Source organism: Oncorhynchus mykiss, chromosome 9 (genome assembly GCF_057628025.1).
Source record: "Oncorhynchus mykiss isolate SJ-2025 chromosome 9, ASM5762802v1, whole genome shotgun sequence".
NCBI classification, from domain to species: Eukaryota; Metazoa; Chordata; class Actinopteri; order Salmoniformes; family Salmonidae; genus Oncorhynchus; species Oncorhynchus mykiss.
In genome coordinates this window covers 23,826,068-23,840,336 of record NC_143030.1, presented here as the reverse complement: position 1 = coordinate 23,840,336, position 14,269 = coordinate 23,826,068, and the positions used below count along the sequence as shown (strand labels likewise).

Genomic DNA, 14,269 nt, shown 5'->3' with positions numbered 1-14,269 from the left:
AAGTTGAATATCTCATGGAGGATAATTCTTTGAGAGACAAAGTTCAGTTTTAATCGTACATGTTCTAACACGAAACCCATGCGGTAAAGTAAATCATTGATTTAATCCAACCATGGAATAAGATTCTTCAAATATTAATTGCATACGACTGAAGGCATTTACAATGTATCGTATAAGACATGAATAAACATAATACATTATTCACGGCTTCATTCTAACTTATATACCACCATTTATTTTCTATTCATTTGTTCTGGGGTTCCCAGAGGTGAATGATGTTTGTATCGTGTAGATTTGCCTTGTTTTACGGTTAGGGGTTGAAATAATGTTGACAGTAGTAAGTACCCCTGATATCCTATATCTATCTCCTCTCTGTCAAGCCTGATCAGGTTCAACATGCTTTATCAAGCTGTTCTGCTTCCCTAATTCTTCAGCTGCTTATTGAAACATGCTACATTACCTCCATGTTTTAGATAAGGAGACTTGTATGCTGTAGCTGTGTTGTTAACATGATTTTTTTTTATCTATGTTTAGCTTGACCTAAACAGGTATTGTATGAGAATGGCATGTCTTTCTGAGGATAACTGCTGAGAATTCCTCTGTCGAAGTACCATTTTTCCTATTCGGTTGTGTTCTTTATTGAATTATGCTGGTTTCCTATGAAGCTTAGCAAATTGATTCTCATGTTTCATCATCATTATCATCGTTGTTTTTCCCCCTTTTCTCCAGAAATCTCCCATGTGTCCCGAATGATTCTAAGTGGTTCACTCCCACAGTGGATCCCTCTATCAGCAACATCTTCGTCAACGGAAACTGGAGCATGGCCAACCCTTCCCCTAACTGCCAGTGCAGCACTCCTCAAAAGACCACCATGTTGCCAGATTGCCCACCTGGAGCCGGTGGGCTGCCTCCCCCTCAGGTTAGTCCACAATCTGGCAACCCCAGGTCTCCCTGTAACATAACGATTTACAATTGTGTGCTGATCTGGCAACCTGCATTGGACCTGAAGTCTTGTGTTAGCTCCCCGAACGAATGCCTAAGCTTTAGCTCTGCCAGCTCAAGAGGGCAGGCTTCCAACCCCAGACAAAATTGGTGCAGTGAGGAGGAGCTCAAAGGGGTGTGAGGTGTAACATAGTTTGTTCAGTGTGTTATGTCTCTAGTGTCCTGCAATGGCAATGCAGGGGTTTGAAGTTGAAGTTATCTTGCCCTCAGATGTTTCTGTTGTGAACACACGTTTCCCAAGGTAACCCTCTTTCTAGGGGTAATACTGATTGAATGCTCTGTCCCCCCATTGTAATATATACACCTTACCAATCAATCAATTTAATCCAACATTATGATCATTAACCATAGTTACTACGTATACTACAAGTGTCAACAAGAGTATTCATATCCAACACAATATATGCTCGTATGGGAACATGTATCCAGTGAATTTGGACATTGCTTTATCACATCAATGTTACTGTTGTCTCATGTCTTCCACAATAGCATTATGGCTGGTCTTAAGACAAAAATGTATGTTGAGATAATGCGTCTCATCACTCTTTTTTTGGCAACCCGTGAACTCTGACCTCTCTTAGACCAACCCTTGGAGAGCAGGTACAGGTTAGCACTGAGCTTGCTGATGTCCACCCCCCCCCCCCCCCCCCCCCCTATAATGTCCAAGACCTGAGCTTTGTCTGTCACCTGGAACTCAATGGAAATGTTTTATAAGCTATTACCCTGTCAACATACATGACCAATGTTCCTGAGCTGACCCCTGGATTTTTAATCCTGGCTGGGATCGATGGGAGGTCCTCATGGTCACCGGGCTTGGGGCTCTTTCCCCCTAGAACCTTTACATGGCCTAAATGGATTGCTCCAAACATACACTGTAAAACCGGATAAGTTCTGGGGAAACTGATTACCTTCAAAAAAATTCAGTTAAGGAACTTAAAAAAATACAAATGCTGTTTTTGAGTAAGGTATACTTACATTTTTTTTTAATGTAAATCAATTTAGTTATTTAAAATTTCTCTCTTCATAAAAAACACTAATTCAATTAAATCAACATGGTGAAGTGAACTCAACAATCTTCTTAAGTCATAGTCACTTAAGTATATAGCTGCAGTCAGTGTCGGTCAGTGAGGGATGACTGTCATTCATATTCCATTCACACAGCTCAATGTAACATCAACAGGCTTAGGCTACTACATGATACTCGCATTTTTCCTATACCCATCATGAGGTTACTACAACCTAGCCTATGAATTAAAGTTTTCAACACAGGTCGAGAGAAAAAAATGATCATTTTGCTCATTGAATAATTCCATCTCGCATCTACGCTGTCCTCCTCTCCCCTTTTCCTACGCTTATGTGCTTCAGTGCACAACACATCAGCTGTCTGTGACCATGGGAAAAACCTTCCCAAGCCAAACCTTCATATCATAACCGCTACACACAGCCTACATGGTTGTCACCATATTAACTAACGCCATAGTCAACATAGCTACTATAACTAACGCATTAGTAAACTCGCTACAATCATGCAGTCAGCAAGCAGTTTAGCAGTTACACCTACAGGCAATTAATTAATAAAACCAAAAGCTTACCTTGACTTGGAAGAGTTCCAGACTTGGATAGCCATAGCCAGCTAGCTAACATAGCATCCCTCTCTGTTTGGGCTGGGTGTTTGAGTATGCTAAACTAGCTTGCTGCATTCCCTAGCTACTGTAAGTGAAAGTGGAAAAAAAATACAACAAAATATAGCTAGCTCTCTTTCTCTCACTCGCTTTTGCGTCTCTTTTAAATTTAAAGAAATTAATTTCTTCAAAACTGTTCAACTATTGTCTTTCTCATTGAATTAACTACTCACCACATTTTGTGCACTGCAGTGTAGAAAGAGAATTACTAGAATGGACAAAGCTCCTCAGACCATTTCAATTTGACTGGATAGAGGAAGCAGTCATCGTGTGGGTTATCGGTCCACTCAATATGGCCGCCGGTCCACTCAATCACAGAACATTGACTTGAAGGGGAAATGCCATTCCATGGCTCCAATATCTTGAATGGTAATGAAAAAGCTAGACATTGATGGACAGGTGCATTCTAACTTTTATTGGAAATGGCTTTTGGTGTTTACACAAGGTTTGTTCTCTGCCAGTGCATTATGGGTTATTATTTGAGGTATGTGAGATGAGAGTCTGAGTGTGCCAAGTGATCTTGGAAACAAATCTATCATAAAGATGGTAGATTATAGTCCATTACAGGACCAGAGGGAAATGTCTATGTATACATAATGCTTTTTGTTACATTCTAGGGTGGTTCATGCTTGGCTCATTGACAGTCATTCATGTCTTGACATGAGCTGTTTCTGTTTTGCTGGGTTTCAGGAAACCCAAAAATGTTCTATGAAAATATGTTCCGCTCCTGCAAAAGGTTTAATTGCAATGACAAAAAGTTAAAGGGAATTAATGTACCCCTGAATAATGAACTCATGATCTAAATCAATCCCGGTTATAGGGCACGCAAAAAGTTATAATAATGTATAAAGTTTTGGCACAAATGATCAAAAGCACTGAAAGTCCGCATACAGTACCCAGTGGTTTGATTGACTGATTATTTTCCTTTTTTTCTTGGTGTCTTGGCAACATGTAAATAGAAAGTCAATATCCCACATTTACACACAAAAACTAAAACCAGTCCTTTGAGTCGTGCTTTTCAAGACACAAACACATACGAATCCCAATTCTCTAGATGGGGAAGTCATGACATTCACTGTTTTGATTCTGGAGGCTTTGTATTGACAGCCACATCGTTTTCTTCCCTCAGACAGAAATACCACCTGTCTATTTTGTCAATCAACTCCTGGTTTGATGTGCCTGTCCAAATCCCTGCTGGGAGATATCTGTGGACACTCCTTGAGACTGAGGACAAACACACTACTGGTGAGGAGGCGTGAGGTTGATTTGATAGGTGATCGACAGAGTTAGTCACCCGCCTGAATGGTACATTCAACAGTTGATCAAAATAGGTGATACATCAAATACAGTGGATGTATAAATTTACATTATTGTCAGAGAAGATGTAAGGAGTGACACTTTATGCCTGCAGTGCTATGCAAAGGTGTGATGCCTTTTGACATGTATTTGCAGACATAGTTTTTTTATCTTTTACAGACAGTTTGTGAAAAGTTCCTCTGTTTTTCACCCTTCTTTCCCCCCTCTTTTACCCCCTCCTGTTCTTAGAGGAACTTCAATGTCTAAGAGGCGGATATAGTACTGACACAGTTTCCAAACAAATATCCAAAAGCACAGTCTGACAAATCTGAAATCATTTGGTTCTGTGGCGCTTGTGAAGGAGATGACAGTTTTTTTCTGTTTGGCGTCATGTTCTAAAGTACAGATGTAGGATCTTAATGTGATCACCCTGTGGCACAAGATTTAAGATTTTAAAAGGCTTCTGATGTTTGTAATTTCCACCTTTACATTTCAGACTTGATTTTCCCTTGTATCAAATGTATCAACTCCTACAAAAATATCCATTAATTATAATCCACATAATAATTCACATTTTGTCATGCTGCAGGATTATTTTCCTGCTGTAGCAAACTGGCTCAAATTAAAACCCTACATCTGTGTCGCATAAACTTGGAATGAATTTTGAGATGTTTGACTGTAAAGCCTTTGAATATTTTTCTAAGATTGCTAATTGGGATGTTTGACAAAATCTTGGCAAAGAGGAACTCTTATATACACACACACACACACACACACACACACACACACACACACACACACACACACACACAGAGACACAGACACAGACACAGAGAGTCGGACAGAGACAGACAGTCGGACGGAGACAGGGAGACAGTCGGATGGAGACGGAGAGTCGGACGGAGACGGACAGTCGGACGGAGACGGACGGAGACGGACAGTCGGACGGAGACGGACGGAGACGGACAGTCGGACGGAGACGGACGGAGACGGACGAAGTCGGACGGAGACGGACGAAGTCGAACGGAGACGGACGAAGTCGGACGGAGACGGACGAAGTCGGACGGAGACGGACGAAGTCGGACGAAGTCGGACGAAGTCGGACGAAGTCGGACGAAGTCGGACGAAGTCGGACGGAGACGGACGGAGACGGACGAAGTCGGACGGAGACGGACGAAGTCGGACGGAGACGGACAGAGACGGACGGAGACGGACGGAGTCGGACGGAGTCGGACGGAGACGGACGGAGTCGGACGGAGACGGACGAAGTCGGAGGAAGTCGGACGAAGTCGGACGGAGACGGACGGAGACGGACGGAGACGGACGGAGACGGACGAAGTCGGACGGAGACGGACGGAGACGGACGGAGACGGACGAAGTCGGACGGAGACGGACGGAGACGGACGGAGACGGACGGAGACGGACGGAGACGGACGAAGTCGGACGAAGTCGGACGGAGACGGACGGAGTCGGACGGAGACGGACGGAGTCGGACGGAGTCGGACGGAGACGGACGGAGTCGGACGGAGACGGACGGAGTCGGACGAAGTCGGACGGAGACGGACGAAGTCGGACGGAGACGGACGAAGTCGGACGGAGACGGACGAAGTCGGACGAAGTCGGACGGAGACGGACGGAGTCGGACGGAGTCGGACGGAGTCGGACGGAGTCGGACGAAGTCGGACGGAGACGGACGGAGTCGGACGAAGTCGGACGGAGACGGACGGAGTCGGACGAAGTCGGACGGAGACGGACGGAGTCGGACGAAGTCGGACGGAGACGGACGGAGACGGACGGAGTCGGACGGGGACGGAGACGGACGGAGTCGGACGGAGACGGACGGAGACGGACGGAGACGGACGAAGTCGGACGGAGACGGACGAAGTCGGACGAAGTCGGACGGAGACGGACGAAGTCGGACGGAGACGGACAGAGACGGACGAAGTCGGACGGAGACGGACGGAGTCGGACGGAGTCGGACGGAGTCGGACGGAGTCGGACGGAGACAGTCGGACGGAGACGGACGGAGACGGACGGAGACGGACGGAGACAGTCGGGCGGAGACGGACGAAGACGGGCGGAGACGGACGAAGACGGACGAAGACAGTCGGACGAAGACGGACGAAGACAGTCGGACGGAGACTGACGAAGACGGACGAAGACAGTCGGACGGAGACGGACGAAGACAGTCGGGCGGAGACAGACGAAGACAGTCGGGCGGAGACGGACGAAGACAGTCGGACGGAGACAGTCGGGCGGACGGAGACAGTCGGACGGACGGAGGCAGTCAGACGGACGGAGACAGACAGACAGACACATGAGAGAGGCCGGAAGTAGTCACAGAGCAGGGCCCCTGAAGCAGGTTAGAGGTTAAATGCCAGTAGGTGGCACCTGAGATTCTGAAATTAGCAACCCAACCTGCCCAACCTGTGTGTTTGTGCGTGTGTGTGTGTGAATGCCAATGTGTATGCATGCATGTGTGTTAGTGTGAACACATTTGTGTGTGCTCAGTCCTCTCAGACAGACAGTAAGAGGCCCTTGAAAGCCAATGACTTCCCCTAACCGGAGCCCATGCTGTTTGGTGAAAATACCCTTTTTAAAGACGCACGGCTCATCCCCAGTCCTCATCTCTTCCCCCATCCTTCCGTCCTACCAAGAGCTCATTTATAGCTATCACAAGACTATCACAAGACGTCCGCCCTTGACGGATATATAATGCCTCGTTGTGCTTGTGCGAGCCTCACAGTGTACCCCCCACATCCTGTGACAAAGCAGGGCCTATTTGAAGTGGTGGTTGGAAAACGGTATTATGGGATATGGATTGTTGTTGGACAAAAGGAATACACTTTGTGTGGCCTTTCTTATTCTGACACATGGATGTTCCGGATCTCAACGAGGTTGTCAAGGTGTCTCATGAAAACGTGCTGTTGGATGCATTACATGAGTCTCTCTCTCCTTCTCCATTGTTTTCCGTCCCTTCTTTAAGATCACTGTATTTTGATTGCATCTCTTTCTGCCACTCTTCCCTCCGCATGGTGTTGTTCAAACACAAGCATTCAATGGCATTTGGGGAATTTTTGGAATACATTGGATGATGTTGGACCATATAATCCATGCCTTTAATGAGCATGGAACATTAACACCACGTTGTAGGCCTGATGAACAAGTCAGAAGGATGAATGTTACATTTCCTACCGGCAAGACATGAGAACGTCTACTTCACACAGTATTTTACCCTCATATCTTGTACATCATTCTGAAGGAAGATAACATTCCACGCCATCTGCCCTTGTGAGTTCAGAGGAATAAGCTATACTACTCTTCAGATTTGGGAGACGGAGGTACAGACATGAAACATATAAAGATAGCTGCACTTGTCGCGGGATTAATCCCACCCCTGCGCGCACACACACACAGGGGCGGCAGGGTAGCCTAGTGGTTAGAGAGTTGGACTAGGAAGGTTGCAAGTTCAAACCCCCCGAGCTGACAAGGTACAAATCTGTCGTTTTACCCCTGAACAGTTAACCCACTGTTCCTAGGCCGTCATTGAAAATAAGAATTTGTTCTTAACTGACTTGCCTAGTTAAATAAAGGTAAAATAAATCAAACACACACACACACACACTCAGGCACTGAACATATACAGTCGTGGCCAAAAGTTTTGAGAATGATACAAATATTAGTTTTCACAAAGTCTGCTGCCTCAGTTTGTATGATGGCAATTTGCATATACTCCAGAATGTTATGAAGAGTGATCAATTAATTGCAAAGTCCCTCGCTGCCATGCAAATGAACTGAATCCCCCAAAAACATATTCCACTGCATTTCAGCCCTGACACAAAAGGACCAGCTGACATGTCAGTGGTTCTCTCGTTAACACAGGTGTGAGTGTTGACAAGGACAAGGTTGCAGATCGCTCTGTCATGCTGATTGAGTTCGAATAACAGACGGGAAGCTTCAAAAGGAGGGGTGGTGCTTGGAATCATTGTTCTTCTCCTGTCAAACATGGTTACCTGCAAGGAGACACATGCTGTCATCATGGCTTTGCACATGAAGGGCTTCACAGGCAAGGATATTGCTGCCAGTAAGATTGCACCTAAATCAACCATTTATCAAATCATCAAGAACTTCAAGGAGAGCGGTTCAATTGTTGTGAAGTAGGCTTCAGGGCACCCAAGAAAGCCCAGCAAGCGCCAGGACCGCCCCCTAAAGTTGATTCAGCTGTGGGATCGGGGCACCACCAGTACAGAGCTTGCTCAGGAATGGCAGCAGGCAGGTGTGAATGCATCTGCACGCACAGTGAGGCGAAGACTTTTGGAGGATGGCCTGGTGTCAAGAAGGGCAGCAAAGAAGCCACTTCTCTTCAGGAAAAACATCAGGGATTCGACTGCTGAGGACGGGGGTAAAGTAATTTTCTCTGATGAATCCCCTTTCCGATTGTTTGGGGCATCTGGAAAAAAGCTTGTCCAGAGAAGACAAGGTGAGCGCTACCATCAGTAAAGTGTCATGCCAACAGTAAAGCATCCTGAGGCCATTCATGTGTGGGGTTGTTTCTCAGCCAAGGGAGTGGGCTCACTCACAATTTTGCCTAAGAACACAGCCATGAATAAAGAATGGTACCAACACATCCAGCAACTTCTCCCAACCATCCAGGAACAGTTTGGCTGACAATGCTTTTCCAGCATGATGGAGCACCTTGCCATTAGGCAAAAGATTCATCACTAAGTGGCTTGGGGAACAAAATATCAATATTTTGGGTCCATGGCCAGGAAACTCCCCAAACCTTAATCCCATTGAGAACTTGTGGTCAATCCTCAAGGCGGGTGGACAAACACAACCCCACAAATTCTGATAAACTCCAAGCATTGATTATGCAAGAATGGGCTGCCATCAGTCAGGATGTGTTCGAGAAGTTAATCAAATCAAATAAAATTGTATTTGTCACATACACATGGTTAGCAGATGTTAATGCGAGTGTAGCGAAATGCTTGTGCTTCTAGTTCCGACAATGCAGTAATGACCAACGAGTAATCTAACCTAACAATTCCACAACTACTACCTTATACACACAAGTGTAAGGGAATGAAGGTTATGTACATAAAAATATATGAATGAGTGATGGTACAGAATGAGATGAGTAATGTAGGGTATGTAAACATTATATAAAGTGGCATAGTTTAAAGTGACTAGTGATAGATTTATTTAATCCAATGTTTTATTATTAAAGTGGTTAGAGATTGAGTCAGTATGTTGGCAGCAGCCAATCAATGTTAGTGATGGCTGTTTAACAGTCTGATGGGCTTGAGATAGAAGCTGTTTTTCAGTCTCTCGGTCCCTGCTTTGATGCACCTGTACTGACCTCGCCTTCTGGATGATAGTGGGGTGAACAGGCAGTGGCTTGGGTTGTTGTTGTCCTTGATGATCTTTATGGTCTTCCTGTGACATCGGGTGGTGTAGGAGTCCTGGAGGGCAGGTAGTTTTCCCCCGGTGATGCGTTGTGGAGACCTCACTACCCTCTGGAGAGCCTTACAGTTCTGGGCGGAGCACTTGCCGTACCAGGCGGTGATACAGCCCGACAGGATGCTCTCGATTGTGCATCTTTAAAGGTTTGTGAGTGCTTTTGGTGACAAGCCGGATTTATTCAGCCTCTTGAGGTCGAACAGGCGCTGCTGCACCTTCTTCACCACGCTGTCTTGTGTGGGTTTTTCAGTTTTTCTGTGATGTGTACGCTGAGGAACTTAAAACCTACTACCCTCTCCACTACTGTCCCGTCGATGTGGATAGGGGGGTGCGCCTTCTGCTGTTTCCTAAAGTCCACGATCATCTGCTTTGTTTTGTTGACGTTGAGTGTGAGGTTATTTTCCTGACACCACACTCCGAGGGCCCTCACCTCCTCCCTGTAGGCTGTCTCGTCGTTGTTGGTAATCAAGCCTACCACTGTAGTGTCGTCTGCAAACTTGATGATTGAGTTGGAGGGGTGCATGGCCACGCAGTCGTGGGTGAACAAGGAGTATAGGAGAGGGCTGAGAACGCACCCTTGTGGGGCCCCAGTGTTGAGGATCAGCGGGGTGGAGATGTTGTTACCTACCCTCACCACCTGGGGGCGGCCCGTCAGGAAGTCCAGTACCCAGTTGCACAGGACGGGGTTGAGACCCAGGTTCTCGAGCTTGATGACGAGTTTGGAGGGTACTATGGTGTTATATGCTGAACTGCAGTTCATGAACAGCATTCTCACATAGGTATTCCTCTTGTCCAGATGGGTTAGGGCAGTGTGGTTGCGATTGCATCGTCTGTGGACCTATTGGGGCGGTAAGCAAATTGGATTGGGTCTTGGGTGTCAGGTAGGGTGGAATGGTCCTTGACTAGTCTCTCAAAGCACTTCATGATGACGGAAGTGAGTGCTACGGGGCGGTAGTTGTTTAGCTCAGTTACCTTGGCTTTCTTGGGAACAGGAACAATGTTGGCCCTCTTGAAGCATGTGGGAACAGCAGACTGGGATAAGGATTGATTGGATATGTCCGTAAACACACCAGCCAGCTGGTCTGCGCATGTTCTGAGGACGTGGCTGGGGATGCCGTCTGGGCCTGCAGCCTTGCGAGGGTTAACACGTTTAAATGTTTTACTCACATCGGCTGCAGTGAAGGAGAGTCCGCAGGTTTTGGTAGCGGGCCGTGTCAGTGGCACTGTATTGTCCTCAAAGAGAGTTGTTTAGTCTGTCTGGGAGCAAGACATCCTGGTCCGCGACGGGGCTGGTTTTCTTTTTGTAATCCGTGATTGACTGTAGACCCTGCCGCATACCTCTTGAATTGCGACTCTACTTGGTCTCTATACTGACACTTAGCTTGTTTGACTGCCTTGTGGAGGGAATAGCTACACTGTTTGTATTCGGTCATGTTTCTGGTCACCTTGCCCTGATTAAAAGCAGTGGTTCGCGCTTTCAGTTTCGCGCTTTCAGTTTCGCGCTGCCATCAATCCACAGTTTCTGGTTTGGGAATGTTTTAATAGTTGCTGTGGGTACGACATCGCCGATGCACTTGCTAATAAACTCGCTCACCGAATCAGCATATTCGTCAATGTTGTTTGACGCAATGCGGAACATATCCCAGTCCACGTGATTGAAGCAATCTTGAAGCGTGGAATCAGATTGGTCGGACCAGCGTTGAACAGACCTGAGTGCAGGAGCTTCCTGTTTTAGTTTCTGTCTATAGGTTGGAAGGAACAAAATGGAGTCGTGGTCAGCTTTTCCAAAAGGAGGGCAGGAGAGGGCCTTATATGTGTCGCGGAAGTTACAATAACAATAGAATAACAATGAATAACAATGAAAACAATGATTATCAGCCCTGGTTGCACAATCGATATGCTGATAGAATTGTTTTCAGATTAGCCTTGTTAAAATCCTTAGCTACAATGAATGCAGCCTCGGGATATGTGGTTTCCAGTTTACATAGAGTCAAATGAAGTTCGTTCAGGGCCATCGATGTGTCTGCTTGGGGGGGAATATATGCGGCTGTGATTATAATCGAAGAGAATTCTCTCTGTAGATAATGCGGTCGACATTTGATTGTGAGGAATTCTAAGTCCGGAGAACAGAAGGACTTAAGATCCTGTATGTTGTTATGGTCACACCACTTCTCGTTAATCATAAGGCATACCCCCCCGCCCTTCTTACCAGAAAGATGCTTGTTTCTGTCGGTGCGATGCGTGAAGAAACCAGCTGGCTGTACCGACTCCGATAGCATGTCTCGAGTGAGCCATGTTTCCGTGAAGCAAAGAACGTTACAGTCTCTTGTGTCTCTCTGGAATGCTACCCTTGCTCGGATTTCATCTATCTTGTTGTCAAGAGACTGGACATTGGCGAGTAGTATGCTCGGGAGAGGTGCGCGATGTGCCCGTCTCCTGAGCCTGACCAGAAGGGTGCTTCATCTGCCCCTTTTACGGCGTCGTTGTTTTGGTTCACCGGCTGGGATCCGATCCATTGTCCTGGCTAGTGGGCAAAACAGAGGATCCGCTTCGGGGAAAGTCGTATTCCTGATCGTAATGATGGTGAGTTGACGTTGCTCTTATATCCAATAGTTCCTTCCGTCTGTATGTAATAAAACCTAAGATTACCTGGGGTACCAATGTAAGAAATAACACGTTAAAAAAAACAAAATACTGCATAGTTTCCTAGGAACGCGAAGCGAGGCGGCCATCTCTGACGGCACCGGAGATTGACAGCATGACAGGGCGGATTGCAGAGGTCTTGAAAAAGAAGAGTCAACACTGCAAATATTGACTCTTTGCATCAACTTCATGTAATTGTGAATAAAAGCCTTTGACACTTATGAAATGCTTGTAATTATACTTCAGCATTCCATAGTAAAATCTGACAAAAATATCTAAAGACACTGAAGCAGCAAACTTTGTGGAAATTAATATTGGTGTCATTCTCAAAACTTTTGGCCACGACTGTATACACACACACACACACACACACACACACACACACACACACACACACACACACACACACACACCAAATCAGTGTTAATTTATCAAACAATGAATGCTGTAGATCTTACCTGTGTGCCGTAGTCTTGAATTGGGGGGGGGGGTTGAATTGATTTGTATCTCAGGCTGACCCACCTACAGAAACCCAGAACATACAGAGAATATATTCCCTTTAAAGTGGATTTATTTTCTTTTATCCCTGCTATCCTCCCAATATGCCCTTGAAAAACTGCAGAAATGAAAGGAAGCGAGAATAAAACAGGCCCACACAGACACAGTAGCGAGTGTGAAATTGTTGTTTCCATGGAAATGGCATGCGACGGTAAGTCTTACCACCAAATCTCAGGTATTGACTCTCATTGGCGATATTTAACCTTCACAGATGAAAAGGCCTCCATTCATGCAAAGGAATTGATAAAGCCGCCGTGCTCTGGGTATTACAATTGATGTCTTTATCATCAGGAGACCACTCTAACTACAGCCTGTTTGCAAATGATTCTCCTCAGCTACCGCTGCAAAGCCTTGCCGCCATTATCTTTCAAATAAATCATTGAAGTTGTGCATATTTTCTTCATTCACCACCTTTGTGAGTAGAGGTGGGTGCTCCTGAAAATGCTTATATCCCAATTCAATGAAATATGCTTTAGGAAGCCTTCAAAAACAACCCTTAATATAGTAACAATAATATATGCCATACGGTTATGTGTGCACACATTTTACATATGGGTGGTCCTTGGAATCAAAACCACTAGACAATCCCTTGCAAACACTATTTTGAATGAATGAAGCACAGTTAGTGCACAAAACATTAGGACAGCCAGAGACATTGAAAACTAGGCATTAAAACTTGCTACTGATGTACTCCTGTTTTCTAATTGGCCAGGGGTCCAAATTGGACAAGTCTAAGGACAACCCTCCCTGTTTCAAATTACTTTTTTGTATTTTTTTCTTCCGGGAGTTGTCCTGGCATGGTAATGCATTGTCATTATATTGTGCATCAACATGACCAATTCCCATTGTATTACCTGAACAATATGAATCAGAGTTCAGCTTATTGGGAACGGAACCCCTCATTGACCAGCCGAAGCCACTCTATGACGTAAAAACATCTGAAAATAAGCAACACATTGTATTTGCAAGTCCTGCAACCTGGATTCAAGCAGAGAGAACAAACAATTTGGGTTGGCCACATCTTTGCTTCAAGAGATTACTGTTGATGTTTTATTTTGGCTTTTACCCCCAAGATCCATTTTAGTGTTAAATGACCTGTCCGTACCGGTTCATTCAACAAGGAAAGGCGTCTTGGAAAACAAAAGTGAAAAGGTTGTGAGGTCACGAGATGAGGCAGATGGTGGAATGAGGCCCAGTAATTTGTTTTCGTTTTTTGGGGAGTAAAACCAGGCTCTGCCGCTGATAGTATATCTACAGTGTTGACTTGTAAAGATGGAAATGTCTCTCGCAAACACAGGGAAAAGACTCCAGCAGCTTATGTTTGTGTTATTTTGAACATAGCCTTATGTCGGATGTTGATCCACCCAGCAAGGCGAGGTGTTCAATAGATGATCTTCAAACCAATATCTGTTGTGCGGTGTTCGAGCAAAGGTACTCAAAACATGCAAGTATGCACACACACATATCCACTTGCTGCTGCAAGTATACCAACATTCCTTGCCATTTCCAGCCAACAAGATAAAATTTGAGTCGCAATCCATCACTAGTTCCCTGTATTTACAAATAGCCAGTGGCGATTTTAGCATGTAAATCTTGGTGGTGCAACATTTTTTTTATGTGGGATGCAT

At 45.5% G+C, this 14,269-nt stretch overlaps 1 protein-coding gene across 3 annotated transcripts in view; it reads left to right on the top strand.

Annotated features, from left to right (window-relative positions):
* Window positions 1-14,269, top strand: part of LOC110531729 (phospholipid-transporting ATPase ABCA1) — a 246,423-nt gene that overhangs the window by 134,707 nt on the left and 97,447 nt on the right. For all 3 annotated transcript variants that reach the window (XM_021615071.3, XM_090183773.1, XM_021615072.3), the window contains exon 32: window positions 730-919. In XM_021615071.3, the coding sequence (XP_021470746.3) occupies window positions 730-919 (190 nt within the window). The remainder of the gene's footprint in view (window positions 1-729; window positions 920-14,269) is intronic.